The sequence below is a fragment of the Triturus cristatus genome, chromosome 11, assembly GCF_964204655.1.
Source record: "Triturus cristatus chromosome 11, aTriCri1.1, whole genome shotgun sequence".
Classification (NCBI taxonomy): Eukaryota; Metazoa; Chordata; class Amphibia; order Caudata; family Salamandridae; genus Triturus; species Triturus cristatus.
Window position 1 is genome coordinate 202268307 of NC_140594.1, and position 16805 is coordinate 202285111.

Consider the following 16805-nt stretch of genomic DNA (forward strand, 5'->3'; position numbering starts at 1 on the left):
AGAAACCAACAAAGAACCAGTCTTCAATCTTGTAAACTTATGAAGGAACAACTATGAAACTCAGAACCCTCTAAAAGACCAAGGGCCTGATTTACATTTTGACAGGACTCCCGTCATTCCTAAGCGGCGTAGTATTCAAGTACTCCGCCAAGCTGACAATATCCCGCACGCTGTATTTAGATGTGTGCTGGCTGAACTGCCGTTCGCATCACCAGACTGTTTTCCGTCAAGGCGGCTGTCTACTCTGCTGGTTAACATGACCCTTGCAGTAAAAATGTGTAAAATAGACATGGCGCTCTGCCCCAAGAAATGTGGACAAGAAAGCACATTTTATGATATGGTATGGAGCTGCCCAGTGCTCCAGAGTTTTTGGATTGCAGAGGTTAACTGTCGTAATAGGGTTTGTGTAAGTAGGATGGAGCCTTCTGCAAAGTGAGGTCTCCTGATTTTTTAGGGTGAAACAGGCCTTGCCTCTATAGATTTCCTCTGGTGTATGTTGGACTTAATGGTGGACAAGAGCAACATAGTTAGGCTCTGGAGCGCTGATACAGCACAGCAATTAGGTGACTGGAAGAGGGACATGGACTGGTGTATGCAAGTGGAGAGGGCGGTCTATGAAAGCAGGGGTTGTCTGAACAAATGAACCAAGGTATGGGGGAAATGGAATGTGTCGAGGAAACCTGTGTACTCCTGTTGTAAGTGCAACACGAAATGCTTGTGATCGGGAGCAGATGGACATCTTAGCTACCTACAAGGTTGTGGGGGAGGGACGGGGGATATTGAGACTCCAGAAACTGATTGAGAATCCACCACTATGTGCAATGTGGATTCTACAGCATGCTTGTACCACAATGTCACCATGTTTCTTTTTGGTGTGTATGTAAATAAAAATAATTTTTCATTTAAGACCGTCAGGTCAGCGGGATTGCACCAAGCCTATTTAGGTGTCCCCATTGTGCAGGCATTGTCCTGGAGGCGGGGTGCAGACGGAGTGAGTCCCTGGTGGAGTGCAGACAGGTAAGTACTACTGATGTATGTGTCAATACACATATATGTTGTTTGCTTCTAAAATATATGTAGGTAATGTGTTATGCCCATTTTCTTACGTATTGCACAGCACACAAACACACACACTTTTGAATGCACACCCATATGCACCATAAGAATAAGTTACTTACCTTCGGTAACGCTTTTTCTGGAGGATACAGTATCTGCCTGTGGATTTCTCACCTTGTGAATTTCCCCTGCGCCAGCAACATTCGGAAACTTTTGTAGCAGTCGACGCCGATGAGGTCGAAGACGACGTCACAGAGACACGGCTCCGCTCGCGACTCCGCTGACGTCACCGGCTCCATAAGAAGACCTCGTCGGCGTGCTGAAGTCAGTTCCACCCTTTTTTCTGTGCCTTTGAGGCACACGGACGGACTGACAACAATGTATACACAGTACATAATATACAATGCAAAACATACAGTGCGAAGAATAAAAAAGAAGGCAAAATAAATAGCACTCTTCCTCTGACAGTAATAAATACATTTGAAACATCATCACTATTGTAGGTATACAAGGGTGGACAACGGGAAGGCGGGTGGGTCAGTGAGGAATCCACAGGCAGATACGGTATCCACCAGAAAAAGCGTTACCGGAGGTAAGTAACTTGTTCTTCTGATGGATACATCTTCCAGTGGATTCCTCACCTTGTGAAAAGATTCCCACAGCAGTCCCACTACCGGAGGAGGGTGTCCACCCTTCTATACCAGAAAATCCTGAAGGACAGAACGAGCAAAATGTCCGTCCCTCCTCACCTCAGAATCCAAACAGTAATGCTTTGCAAAAGTGTGGAGGGAGTCCCAAGTTGCCGCCCTACAAATGTCCTCCACAGGCACACCTCTAGACAAAGCAGACGTGGAAGACTTCGCTCTAGTAGAATGAGCCCTTAAACCCTCTGGAGGTTCCTTACCAGCCAAAGAGTAGCATATCTTGATGCACAAGACAATCCATCTGGAAAGGGTGCGCTTGTGCACCGCTCTGCCTTCCCTGCAGCCAACAAAGCCCACAAAGAGCTGGTCGTCCAATCGAAAGTCTTTTGTCCTATCAAGGTAGAAGCTCACCGCCCTCTTAGGGTCCAGACGGTGAAGCCGCTCCTCCTCCTTGGAAGGGTGAGGCAGGAGTTAAGAAGGTAGGGAGGGTAATGGACTGCCCCAGATGGAAGGGAGTTACCACCTTAGGCAGAAAAGCAGCCCTGGTCCCGAGTACCATTCTTTCAGCATAAATGGTCAAAAACGGGGGTTTTGAACTTAAAGCTTGAAGCTCACTTACCCTCCTTGCCGAGGTGATCGCAATAAGAAAAACCGTCTTAAAAGACAACAGTCTCAAGGGACACTTGTGTAAGGGCTCGAAGGGAGAACCCATCAGATAAGTTAAGACAAGATTTGAGTCCCATTGAGGCACAATAAAAGGAGTTGGAGGAAACTGGTTTGTAAGGCCTTTCAGAAACCGTAAAACAATAGGCGATTTGAACAATGATGGTTGATCCGGCCAACAAAGGAATGCCGACAAGGCTGAAAGATATCCCTTTATAGTGGCTACAGCAAAACCTTGCTGAGCAAGAGAAAGGGCAAACTGAAGAATGTCAGATAAACGAGCCCTCAAAGGATCAATAGATTTCTCCCCACACCAGAGCACAAATTTAGACCACCTGTAGGAATAGATAGATTTGGTGGAATGACGTCTGGCACACAAAATTACATCTACCACATCTGGCGGGAGAGAAAAAGAATTCGGGTTGCCCCGTTCAATCTCCAGGCATGAAGGTGTAAGCTCTGGAGGTGGGGGTGTAGAACCTGCCCCTCCGACTGCGAGAGGAGGTCTGCCCTCAGAGGGAGATGGAGCGGAGGGCACCACGAGGAGAGGTGGAGAATATCTGTATACCACACCCTTCTTGGCCAATCCGGAGCGATCAATATGACTTGGGCCCGGTCTTGGCGAATCTTCCTCAGAACCCGAGGAATCAAGGGTATGGGATGAAACGCGTATAGGAGATGCGAGTCCCATCTCAACTGAAATGCGTCATGCAAAGTTTCCTGCATTGGAAACTGGAGCCTGCAGAATGACGGGCAGTGAGCGTTCTCTTGAGTGGCAAACAGGTCCACCCGAGCAGTTCCCCCACGTCCGAAAGACGTGACTAACCACCTCCGGATGAAGCCTCCACTCGTGGTCGGCGGAGAACTGCTGACTGAGACTGTCTGCACGTACGTTCAGAACCCCGGCCAGATGATTTGCCATCAGACAAATCTGATGATCCTGAGCCCAGGACCAGAGACGCATAGCCTCTCTGCAAAGACAATGAGACCCCACTCCTCCCTGCTTGTTGACATACCAAATCGCGGTAGTGTTGTCCGTCAGGACTTGAACTGATTGACCGCGAAGGGAAGGGAGGAAGGCCTTGAGCGCCAAACGTATCGCCCGCAATTCCGGAAGGTTAATGTGAAGCAACCTTTCCTCTGGAGACCAAAGACCCTTGATCTCCAGATCCCCCAGATGCGCACCCCACCCTAAAGTGGATGCATCTGTAATTACTGTGGCCACCGATGGAGGTAGATGGAAGGGCTTTCCTTGGGACAGATTGCCCTTTACGCTCCACCAAGACAGAGCCGCCGCAGCTCCTCTGGAGACACACAGACTCCCTGAGATCTCCCTTGTGCTGATACCACTGCCTGCGGAGGCACCACTGGAGGGCCCTCATATGCCAGCGTGCATGGTTGACCAACAGAATGCAGGAAGCAAACAGACCGAGCAGGCGAAGGACCTTCAGGACTGGAACGACCGCTCCACTGTAAAACAGGGGAATCATTTCCTGTTTGTTGAGAATCCTTTGTGGAGGAGGGAATGCTTGACACACAGTAGTGTCCAGTACTGCCCCTATGAACAGGTTGCGCTGAAAGGGCACCAGGTGAGATTTGGCACGTTTATCGAAAAACCCAATTTGTACAACAGCTGAGTTGTAACCTGCAGATGATGAAGCACCTTCTCTGGCGACTCCGCTTTGATCAGCCAGTCGTCCAGATAGGGAAAAACTGAAATCCCCGACCTTCTGAGATGGGCTGCCACCACTGCCATAACCTTTGTGAAGACTCGAGGTGCAGTAGTAAGACTAAACGGAAGTACCGCAAACTGATAATGTTGCGACCCTACCGTAAACCAGAGATACTTCCTGTGCGACTTCAGGATGGGGATGTGGAAATACGCATCCTGCAACTATTTACTTACCTGTAAATATTGATATCTAAAAAAAAAAGTACTTACTTGATAACAAAGTTCTTGGTATCAAATTTTATATAAAAATCTGACTTATTTTTCTAAATTGGTCTCGGATTTATTCTTGAATTAATGTTTCATTTATTGCCTCGGAGTACAACAAATGTTTAGCACTAGTCTCTGAAAAGCTTAAACTGCTCGTCTACACTACAACAAAAGAGAGCATTTACTGTTATCCTTTTTGCATCTGTAGACCACTAAGGGTTGTATGGATCCTTGACACTGTGTACCTCGTTTTGGTCCACTATATAAAGAGCCAGCTTCTTACAACGTTGAACGTCCTAATTGTCTTTAATATGAGTGATGTCTGGTAGGTTCATGATGCACACATTTCTTTTGGGACTGCTTTGCTTTTTAGCCAAAACTGCAAAGGATGACGTGAGGTTAACCTTAGTAAAAGCAGTTTTTCTTTTTGGGTTCTTCTGTTTAAGCAGGGTGGGAGATTGGTCACTGCTCACATCAACACTGATACCTTTTCTCCCTCCACAGCTTAACAGCCTACATTGATAAACTCTAAGCCCAAGTCGATATAAATTTGTAATTAGATTCACACAAGTTCCTTTTTGTAACTCAACTAAAATACCACTACACCACAGGAAAATTAAGCCCACTTCAAATAGCACCAAATACCTTTGAAGAAATATTAATCCAAAATCTATCTGACCAAGTTACACATTGACATTTTAACTCTGGTAGTTAGCTGGGGGTCTTTACCAATGTCCTTTTTTTACTGCCAAAGCAATAAAGACCCCTCAAACCTTATCTTGAGAAGAAATTATGTACTTGCTCCACCCAGCACTGTAGTAAAAGAAGAGAAAAGATATATAAAAATGACTAAATCTTTATCTTATTATATGCCAAAACATTTCATTATCTTTCAAATTCTCAAACACAAAGGAAATTCAGATTTTTCCGATGCTGGTTTTTATGTTTAATTTACTTCTCCTAAAAGTAAATGCCAACAAAACCATACTCCTCCTCTTCAAGCCTAATAATCTCCACCCAATCCACTACTGACTTGACAGTCTAATTGCACTAAACTGCAAACTTTCTACATCGAACTCCGCCAAATCACTTGGGATTACACTAACCAAAAGCCTGAATATTAAACGCCACTGCAAAAAGTGCCTTCTACACCCTAAAACTCGTTAAAAAAACGCTTTTCTCTCCTCTAAGGATTTAAAGACTGTAATCCAATGTCTTGTCCTATCCAAACTGGACTACGGCAAAGCAACGATCATGGGCATTCCAAAGACCCACCTTCTGCCAATGAAGTCCACACTCAACGCAGTGGCCAGACGGATTTCTGGAGAGAGACTATTCAACCACATCACTGCGGCCCTCAAGAAACTCAACTGGCTACCAATCGAAGCAAGAAGTGTATTCAAAACAGCCTGCATAATACATAAAACTCTCTACTCTATTAAACCCACCTACACTACGAAGCTCCAACACCCTTCTCCTTATCCCTCCCAAGTTGAAGAAAACCAAGTCCCTCACTCGATGCTTCTCTAATAATACCCTGAAAGTTTTGAATGCCCTTCCTAAAGAACTGCGTGACAACCAATCCTACCTTCACTTCAAGGAAAACTTAAAACTGTCTCTCCTCAATAAAGTCCTAAACTAATCCACCTAAACTACCAAGCCTGACCTACCAAGTACCCCGGTTAACAAACTCACTGATCACTCTGAACTCTATCTCAACCCCTCCTCTGGGAACCCCACCACCGCCATAAACTGTACTAATATTCGCTCCCCTGTTTTCATGCTTCCTGCCCTATATTGTATGACTCTTTGCAGTGCCTACTGTAAACAATGTAAACGATGCACATGTAATTCTTGTATAGTCGTATCCAATGGTATAGCTATTATAAACAATCTTTATGTAATTCTTGTAACACGCTATGATGCAGTTGGGTTAGTTCGCCCTCTGAAAATCTCAAATAATAATAATAATAATTCTCTTGGAAGTTTTAGCCTGTCTAATTTTCACGATGTGTCTAACATTATGTACACAGTTTAAAGCAGAGGCTTTAAGCTAGGTTACATTCAGTCCACAAAACTTGAAACAATTGCAGTCTATCCTTTTAAAAGGGATGTATATACTGTCCATTGTAAAAAAGCTGCCATACGCATGTGATGAATTCAATTCCCCAGAACACGCCACGCACCACAAGGTTCTGGAGCAGCATGCTTCAACACCCTTTTAGGGATCGGAAGTGCTCTATAAATGCAATTACACTGCAATATTCGGGTCACTGAATCTATTGTACCTACACTCTTCAAAGCAAAGCTGGTGAACTGTTCCACCTTGTGCCAACTGATTTTAAAAACTATTACAAACTGAACGTCAACGAAGCAGTAGGCAGAATCTAGAGAAGAAGGAATATGCTACTTACCAGTATGCATATGTTCTTGGCATGTAGAGCTGCAGATCTATACACTGTGCATAGATCGCCATCTGGTGTTGGGCCCGGATGTCTGCATTTTGTTTTTCCTCTTGGAAAGTCTTTGGGAGTCACGGGGTCGGTGACTCCTCCTCTGGTTAATATTGCGCATGGGCATCGGCTCCATCCTCAGATTGTTTTTCGCCAGCAGGGAAAGATGGAGCGTAGTAGTAACAGTAAAGAAACCCATGTGTATTGTATCTAAATAAGATAAGACTGGAACGGATACAGGTAGCCGGGGAGGCGGGTGGGCGTGTACAGATCTGCAGCTCTACATGCCAAGAACAGATGCATACTGGTAAGTAGCATATTCCGTTGAGGCATATGAGCTGCAGATTATACACTATGCATAGATTATATAGCAGTACCCAACCCTAGCGGCGACCACCGGCATCCGTTGCAGTTGTCTGAAACAGTGTTTTTAGTACAGCTTGGCCCACACTAGCTTGTTGCTTGGTTTGCACATCTACACAATAATGTTTTGTGAAGGTGTGTGGTGTTGACCATGTCGCTGCTTTGCAGAGGTCATCTAGTGGTATGTTCCCTAGGAAAGCCATAGAAGCCCCTATCTTCCTTGTAGCGTGGGCTTTAGGGGGAACCAATAGCGTTCGTTTTGCTTTGTGGTAGCAAATCTGTATGCATTTTACAATCCACCTAGCTATCCCTGATGTGGAGATAGGGTTGCCTTTGCGTGGTGGGGAGAAGGAAACAAATAGCGGTTTGGTTTTCCTGAAAGGTTGTGTTCTCTGGATGTAGTAAAGTAAAGCCCTTTTAACATCCAGTGTGTGTAAGGCTCTTTCTGCAACTGTTTGGGGTTGCGAGAAAAAGACTGGTAATTCTACCGACTGGTTTAGATGGAATGGAGAAATGACTTTGGGTAGAAATTTGGGATTGGTGCGGAGCACAACCTTGTTGTGATGCATCTGAAGAAAAGGTTCCTGTATAGTGAGTGCTTGTATTTCACTAACTCTTCTCAGGGAAGTGATGGCCACTAGAAAAGCTGTTTTCCATGTGAGAAATTGCAGCTCGCACTTATGTAATGGTTCGAAAGGGGGTCCCATTAACCACGTGAGGACTATATTCAAGTTCCAAACAGGTGAGGGTGGCACTCTGGGTGGAATTACTCTTTTGAGGCCTTCCATAAAGGCTTTGATGGCAGGCACTTTGAAAAGTGAGAGGTGCTGCCTGTTTTGTAAATAGGCAGCAATTGCAGCAAGGTGTAACCGAATGGAGGTATATGCTAGGTTACACCTTTGTAAATGGAGTAAATAACATATAATGTGTTGTATGGATACATTTAAGGGATTCATTGTGTTATTGTGGCAGTAAATAACAAATCTTTTCCACTTTGCTGCATAGCACGCCCTAGTAGTAGGGCGTCTAGCTTCCCTGATAATGTTCATGCAATCAGGGGGAAGGTTAAGGTATCCAAATTCTAGGACCTCAGGAGCCAGATCTCAAGGTTGAGCTGAGCTGGGTCCGGGTGCCTGATCTCTCCATGGTTCTGGGTTAGGAGGCATGGTACTACTGAGAGTTCCAGCAGTGTGGTGTACCACGGTTGTCTGGCCCATGTTGGAGCTACTAGGATTAGAGTTAGGGAATGCTGCTGTAGCTTCCCCACCACTAATGGAATTAGTGGGAGAGGTGGAAAAGCGTATGCAAATTTGTTTGACCAGTTCATCCATATCGCATTGCCTTCGGACAATGGGTGTGGATATCTGGCGGCGAAGCTTGGGCATTTTTTGTTTTCGTGGGTGGCGAATAGGTCTATGTGTGGATGCCCCCACTTCTGAAAGAACGGGTGAAGAACCTGTGGGTGAAGTTCCCACTCGTGGATCTGCTGTGTCTGTCTGCTCAGCAGATCTGCCACGGTGTTTTGTACTCCTGGGACGTGTTGGGCTAGGAGAAAAATCTTTTGTGGAATTGCCCATCTCCATATGCTCTGTGCTAACAGAGAGCTGTGGAGAGTGTGTGCCCCTCTGTTTTTGAATGTAGTACATGGCAGTCATGTTGTCTGTGCGAATGAGGACTACCTTGCCTGAAATCCGCGCCTGGAAGGATTTTAGGGCGAAGAAGATCGCCAGTAACTCCAGGTGGTTTATGTGGAGTAACTTCTGTTGCGGCGTCCCATGTGCCCTGTGCTGTGAGATGTAACAGATGAGCTCCCCAGCCGGAGAGCGATGCATCTGCCGTTATGATTATTTGTGGGACCGGGTCCAGGAACGGTCGACCTCTGGAAAGGTTTGTGGTGTTCCACCACTGCAGAGAGCGATGGGTGCGACCTTCTACCAACACCAGATCTGTCAGTTGTCCCTGGGCCTGGTTCCACTGGCGCGCCAAGCACTCTTGGAGTGGGCGCATTTGGAGTCTTGCATGGGGCACGATAAAGATGCAAGAGGCCATCATCCCTATGAGCTGCATAAACACTCTTGCTGGGAGAGAGTGTTGGGATAGGAATTTTTGAAGCAGCGCCTGTATTTTTGCAATCCTGGCAGGGTTGGGATAGGCTATGGCCTTTGAGGTGTCTATGGTGGCACCGAGATATTGCTTTGTGTGTGATGGTACCAGGTGGGATTTTTGATGGTTCACTGTGAAGCCTAGCTGGTAAAGTAGTTGGACTGTAGCGGCGGTATGTCGCACACATTGCTGGTAGGACGTGGCTTTTATGAGCCAATCGTCCAGATAGGAGAAGACGTGAATGTGCTGTCTTCTGAGGTGTGCAGCCACTACTGCCAGGCACTTGGTGAACACCCTTGGTGTATTTGTGACCCTTAACGGGAGCACCTTGAACTACTAGTGTTGTCCGTCTACCACAAACCTGAGGTACTTTCTGTGAGATTGGTGTACTGGGATGTGAAAGTACGCGTCTTTCAAGTCCAGAGTGGTGAGAAAGTCGTTCTGGGAGAGAAGTGGAAGAACCTGTTGGAGGGTTACCATGTGAAAATGGTCCGAATGAATGTAAGTGTTTAGAGGTCTGAGATCTAAGACATGTCGTAGGGTCTCGTCTGTCTTTGGAATTAGAAAGTACAGGGAGTAGACCCCTAAATTTTGTTGATTTATGGGGACCTGCTCTATTGCTCCTTTTTGCAGGAGAGAGATCACCTCTTGTGTTAGTAGCGCAGTATGTTCTTGCCACATAGAGCGGTGCCTGGGTGGAATGTTGGGGGGTGTAGATGTTAATTCTAGGCAATACCCTGACTGAATAATTTGTGTCAGCCATCTGTCTGAGGTGATTGTCTCCCAGACGTGAAGGAAATGTTGTAGTCTGCCTCCGACCGGAGTGGAATGGTCTGGAGGGAGCGGGGGAAAGTCATTGGGCAGGAGGTGTGGCAGAGCGGGCGGTGTTTGTTTTGCCTCTGCCCTTATTATTATTGCCTCTGTGTCTGCCTCTTTGATAACCCTTCGTGAAGGTAGACTGAGGAGGGGATTTATAGGACGTGGATGCACTGTCCGAGGAGTAGCCTCTGCCCGTGCCCCGAAAGGAAGAACGGCGAAAGGAGCGCCTGGGAGTCTGTGTTTGTAGGGCTCCCATAGATTTCGCCGTGTCAGTATCTTTTTTCATTTGTTCCAGGGCTTCATCTACTTTAGGACCAAATAGATGATCTTGGTCGAATGGGTGATTTAGTATAGAGGCTTGAACCTCTGGTTTAAACCCTGAAACCCTGAGCCGGGCATGGCGACGGAGAAGGACACTGGTGTTTATGGCCCTGAAGGCTGTATCTGCTGCATCTAGGGCACATCGTATCGAGGTACTGGTTATTGTCTTTCCCTCTTGAATAAGTTCATTAGCCCTAGTCTTGTACTTTTCAGGGAGATGGTGCATGATGGTCTCTAGCTCATCATAGTGCGCCCTGTCGTATTGGGCCAACAGTGCCTGCGTATTGGCAATACGCCATATATTGGCCGCTTGTGACGCAGTGCGCTTCCCTGACGCATCTAGGAGCTTGGACTCTTTGTCAGGTGGGGGTGCCTCGCCTGACGCCTGAGAATTTGAGCACTTCCTGGCTGTAGATAACACTAGGGAATCTAATGGTGCAGGGCCCTTAATGTAAGAAGGGTCTGTAGGGGCGGCTTTGTATTTCTTTTCTATCCGAGGGTTTAAGACCCTGGCCCTAACTGGGTCTTTAAAAACCTCAGGGGCATGTTTAATTACGCCCTTTAACATAGGTAGAATGGCAGTGGACCTATGTGTATCGTCAAAGGTGTCTAGGAGGAAGTCCTCCTCCACTGGGTCGGTATGTAACTCCACCCCGTGGTAGTGTGCCACCCGTTGTAACAAGTGGTGAAAACCCAAGGAATCTTCAGGAGGGGATGGCCTAGATGGATAAAGGTCATCCTGTGGGACATCTGGGATGTCCGGATTGTTATAATCATCCCATGGGTCTGGAGATCCAGTAGGGGTGGGATCTTGTGGCACATCTGCTGGATCATAGTAAGGGTCCCCCAAATCGTCTGGGACCGGAGACAAGGTGGGGGAACGATGAGGTGGAGAGGGTGGGGGTGGAGAGGGTGGAGGAGGTAGAGGAGGTGGGGAAGGCACCCTGAAAGGAGAGGTAGCAATGTCCATTCTCTTTGGAGGTAGAGGTGGAGCCGGCTTGTCCAAGTGTCTCTTTTTTGAAGAAAAAGTTAAGTGTCCGGTCTTTGGATCCTTGGTGAGGGTTTTTTGCAAAGGATCCGGTGTGAAGAGCTCCTGCGACACTGGTTGTTCGGTCGGCGCCGAAGGTTTCGGGGCCGACGGCTTTTTAGGTTTGTCAAAGCCGTGCTTCCTGGGAACCTCCGGTTTTTTGGTCGGTGCCGAAGAAGGTTTCGGCACGGGAGTGTCGGTGCCGAGGGTCTTGTGATGTTTGGTTGGTGCCGGAGGAGCGGGTTTTGGCACCGAAGGCTTCGGTGCTGGGTTCGTGTGGAGGTGGAGGGCGATTTCTTTCTTCGGTGCCGAAGGGTGTTTGTCGGCACCGGTGGCCGGCTGGCTCTAGCCCGAGCTGCCGGAAGGCTTAGAAGGCTTCTTTACCGGGCCCGAAGGTGGGGTGTGAGAAGCAGTGTCCTTGGTCGTGCCTAGGCCCGGAGGCGAAGGTGTGACCAAAACCTTTTTCGGTATCGGCGTGGGAGGGGGAATTGTACACACGACCCGCTGCGCCGGGGTGATGTCCTCCACATCGGAGTCGTCGGCCTCGGAAGCGCTGACGAGGTCGTCGTCCTCCTGTTCGATGTCCTGCTGTCCCTGAGCTTCGACGTAGTCTCCGAAGATGTCGACTGGAGCAGAGATCGAGGAGTGCGCCATGTTGCGTCTAGTCCGTCGATCTCGAATGGTCTTTTTTGAGCAAAAAGACTTCCAGGCGGGACAGTCTCGGGCCTCGTGTTCTGGGGAGAGGCAGAGGTTGCACACCTCATGGAGATCAGTGTGGGGAAACTTGGACCCACATCGAGGGCACTTCTTGAAGGGAGTTCTTTCCATCAGCCGAGACCGGAGCCGGAATAGGCCCGAAGGCCGCCGTCGACCACCGGAAACAAAGAAGTGCCGAAGAGAAGATGAATAAGATGATTTATGTCGTTGAAGAAGCTCAATGAGCGAGGGTTTGTGCGTCGATCGGTGAACTGGGAAGTTCGGAACCGGAGCGCGAAGTTTTACATCCGAGCCCGATGGTGGAAAAAAACAATCTGAGGATGGAGCCGAAGCCCATGCGCAATACTAACCAGAGGAGGAGTCACCGACCTTGTGACTCCCAAAGACTTTCTAAGAGGAAAAACAAACTGCAGACATCCGGGCCCAACACCAGATGGCGATCTATGCACAGTGTATAATCTGCAGCTCATATGCCTCGAACATAATACTTTTCAAGAACAAAGCAGTGTGTTAATTAGCATGTTTCTTTTCTATACTTTAGAAATGTGCATATGAAGCGAAAAGGCTCTTTAAATAGACAGAAGCTTTCTTGCAGAACACACCGTAGAGGAATGGAACTCGATAAATCCTATGAAAAATAAGACATTACCCACATTAAGCACTCATTATTACTAGCACTTTAAGGTTGTTATAAGAATTTAACAGAAGTCAACAAAATATTTCAATTTTTAGGAGTAATTCTAAAATAATTAGAACATAATCTCTCAATATGTGCTTGCTGGAAAACTGGAAACCATATTCTGAGATGCTTAAAGAGTTAATACAGGGCTCTCAAGCAAAACACAAATGAAGTCAGGAACAGCAATTCCAAGTTAACTATATCATTTTCCAAAAAATGTTTCTTAACTATACTCGTTGTTGCAAGACCTACCGCTCCAGGTTGTAGTACTCCAACCACATGTTGGCATATTTTGCATTTCCTTTAGTCATGATACTATCCCAGAGCTCTCTGGCCTTCTGAATGTTGTTGCAGTGACGAGCCTATTAAAAATGGATGAGGTTACAATCCCAAATAACGAAATAAAGGCTTTTTATCATAATATATAGAGGTATTTGTTTATTTATTTTATAACATTTATGTTATAAAATTTAGGTTTGTGTATATATATTTGTTTATTTATTTTATAACACAAAGTAGTGGTTGCACAGAGACATTACCACCACATAAATTCATTAATACAAATACTCCGTAGGAGTGCATATAAAACAGTAAATATAGAAATACATTCATCAAAGCTATGTAAAAAATAAAAAGTAACTCCATCTATACATTGCCTATCTAAAAAAATATATTTCCATTGAATCGGGGTTGAATCATAATCCTCACAATTTATAGTGGAAAGAGCACACCGCTCCCTGGGCCCCAAACCACCGCCAGGAAGTACCCGTGTAAAAAAACACATTACCAATTCAAAAATTCTGAACACAGTTAAAACATTTAACAGTAAGAAACTATGAAAGGCTTGTGCCTACTCTCCCTGGCGACCTGACAACAGAATTAGCCTCAGAAGCCTCTTTGATATGCCAAAAGCCGTTCAGAGAGAGAAAGTGACATTGTCTGTAAATTAAAAGTGACTTTGTGCATGTAACTCAGTTATAAGGTACCGATGTGTAGACCCAATAATATAATTAAAATGAACCCCCAAGGACCATTTTTATAATGTTAAAAATGAAACAGAAATACTCTTTAACCTGTAACAAACATTAACTGGTGGCACAATCATCATCATAGAGCCTCCTCATAGGTTGCACAGTTATACATTATCCATAATGGGGCAAAATGTTTGATTCTCGCTGACTCTAGCCCAGGAAAAATAGAAACAAGACACAAACTAAATCGTGCATCAAGGCATTACAAAAATGACAGCTTTGGTGGCCTTCCATACCAACCTCTTTTGCCCAGCAATTCTTTTATATATTATATGAATAATTATAATAAGCACAAACTGGCTCTGAAAGGACATCGGAGCACTGTACAGTATGTAAAGTAAAGACAAGTTTTTGGATTCAACCATTTTACAGACAGTACAGGTCTACCCGTCACAACCAAAGACATTTAAACATATAAACTACAGTCAACATCAAATTGTTGTCTAGTCGAGCACAAACTGCAAAAAACAGACAACAGTATCTCTATCACGAATGGAATTCACACAGAAAACAGCAATGATATGCTGCTGTGAGCAATAAACTGAAGGAAGAGTAAAATATACCTCACACTTTGACCAAGAAGGAAAATGGCTGAGTGAATACTTGGGGCTCAAGGAGAGCAAGAGACCAGAGGCCGTATTACGTATGGGCATTGTTTGCGCCCGGCGCACCTTTGAAAAGGTGTGCCGGACGCAAAGAATGCCAATGCGCCCCATTATAGTGAATGTGCTGCCCTGGGGGCAGCGTATTCATGTGAAAACACGGAGCAGCTGCTTAGTGTTTTCATAGTGCAGGTGGCAACCGCCTGCATTTTCAAAGGGGATTAGAGATCTCCTTGCAGGCAGGTGCAGTCACTGACTGCACCCGCCTGCAAGAAGATGTCTGGGGGGTCCATGGGACCCCCTTAACCCCCTGCAGAAGGCTACCACCTTTTATATGGCATACTGTCAGTGCGATATCTGAGGGCTTCTTTGACTCTGCGCCCGTGTCTGTAATATGGCGCTCAAAGGAACTCCATCATTTGCATTGGGCACGCTATTGTTGATAGCACTGGCGCTTTAAGTGCGCCAGCGCTATCGGTATTATAGAAGGAGACTCACAAGCATCTCCGCCCCTTCTATAATACCAAAGTGCCCCGGGGGGACGCAAAACGGGCTCAAACACCCGTTGCGCCCCTGGGGCACCTTCTGTAATATGGCCCCAGGTAGAATGAAAGGATTTTTTTTTATTATCAAAACCACAAACTCTAGATTGGCCAATTATGAAAAAAGAACACAGAATTAAGGTACAAACCTGCACTTAGCTAAAGAATAATACATGGTGCTGCATAGAAATGCATTCACAAGGAAATATTTTCACAGAACACATCTTTAAAAAAAATTGCAAATCCCATGGCAAAAACAACAGAGAGGAATGCAATAGAGTACCGAATTCACATTCGATACCATAAAATCCATCCATGGTCTGGAGGAAGATCTGTTCAGTGAAGTTTGCCTTCCGGCACTATTACCTCAATCCATGCCCAGTTCTGCATTATGGTACAAGATGGATCGCCACTTCCACTGAAACCTGATAATAGAAACATCAAATCAAATATTCATAACAGTTGAAACCAAAAACGTTTCAGCAAAGATGGTATCACACAGTATATTGATCAATTTCTTGTATTAGAACTGCTGCCTCTTGGACTATCAGCACATTTCTTTTGTAGAACATGTGCCCAACAGTAAATATATGGACTTCTAAATAAAAAGGAGAGTGAGCCACGAAGCATTTGACAGGATCAGGAACTAGAGATAATTTTATGATCCACTTCCCACATCTTGACACTGTCACCACTCAGACAGTCTCCCTTCTGGTGGAGGATGTTGTCACTTTGAGAACAGGGCACTCAAGTGACTAAACCAGATGGTTTCTATCCACCATATCACACCCAGTTTAATGAAATACACCATTGATTGTGAAGACATGGCTAAGGGTCTTCGAGACAATCTTCTTGGAGATCCTGTCAAATGCTTTGTGGCTCACTCTCCTTTTGGTTAGGAACACTGCAATGGGAAGCTGAGTGAACTTCTACTTCTCTCTCCCCTTTCTTGATTAAGGGTGGACTTCTAAATAGCCAATGCAAAAATGAAGACTGCTTAAATGTTGTTAAAATGAAAAGTCTGGATGTTTTGTGTACATAAATTTAAGAGTAAAGTGTACCAGCTCCGACTAGCTCTCAAAACAGTGTCCTGGGCGGGATATTTTCCTGAACTGTTACTTAAAGAAGACACACTAGGATATACGGTGTAAGGAAAAACAACAAAGTCAAAACTGTTAACTGAATAATCACTCCTACTGATTACATGGGCTATTTTAGGTTGCTCATTTGATCCTTTCAGGGTGCAGAGAGTTAAGGCATTATTGTTGTGCAGTTCCAATATTATATGGATGTTATGAGTTTTTACTTAAAACATAATAGAGGCAACCCATTGAGTTTTATGAACTTACGCTCTTCCACTTCCTGTTTCAAATACTCCAATGCCCGGGTGTATGCAGACCTCAATTCTTCAAGTTCTTTACTGGAGTCTTAAAAAAAAGAGAAATTACTCTGTAAATATTTGGTGCACGTTGGAATATTGAGAGATCTACAATGGAGCAGAAGCGGGCTTTACCTACTGATACAGGCCCAATGCAATCATAATTTCAACCCACTGACCTTTACCTTTCCTTCTCTCCTGAATCTTCTACAGATATGTGGGGATTGCACAGATAATAAGAGACACAGGGTGTGGGAGAGCAAAAAAAAAAGTGCGGCATCTTTCCGCAAAAGATATGCAAATATAGCTAGAACTGCAGAAGGGGGAATCGTCTATAATCCCTCTCTTTCTCTGCCTTGTCAAACAAGGAAAAGCAATGTAGCAGAGCTGTAGAAGAGGCAGGGACTCCAGAGGCGTGCCCCTCCTTATACAGCTTCTGCTATTCAAGGTTGCCATTACTGCTGTTGT

The 16805-nt window shown here is 45.5% G+C and overlaps 1 protein-coding gene across 1 annotated transcript in view; it reads right to left on the reverse strand.

Moving 5' to 3' along the window:
• SART3 (spliceosome associated factor 3, U4/U6 recycling protein) overlaps nucleotides 1-16805 on the reverse strand; it is a 484862-nt gene that overhangs the window by 232020 nt on the left and 236037 nt on the right. The window contains exons 10-12 of the mRNA XM_085635725.1: nucleotides 16309-16386; nucleotides 15326-15384; nucleotides 13037-13146 (exon numbers count right to left, since the gene is read on the reverse strand). Of these exons, the coding sequence (XP_085491851.1) occupies nucleotides 13037-13146; nucleotides 15326-15384; nucleotides 16309-16386 (247 nt within the window). The remainder of the gene's footprint in view (nucleotides 1-13036; nucleotides 13147-15325; nucleotides 15385-16308; nucleotides 16387-16805) is intronic.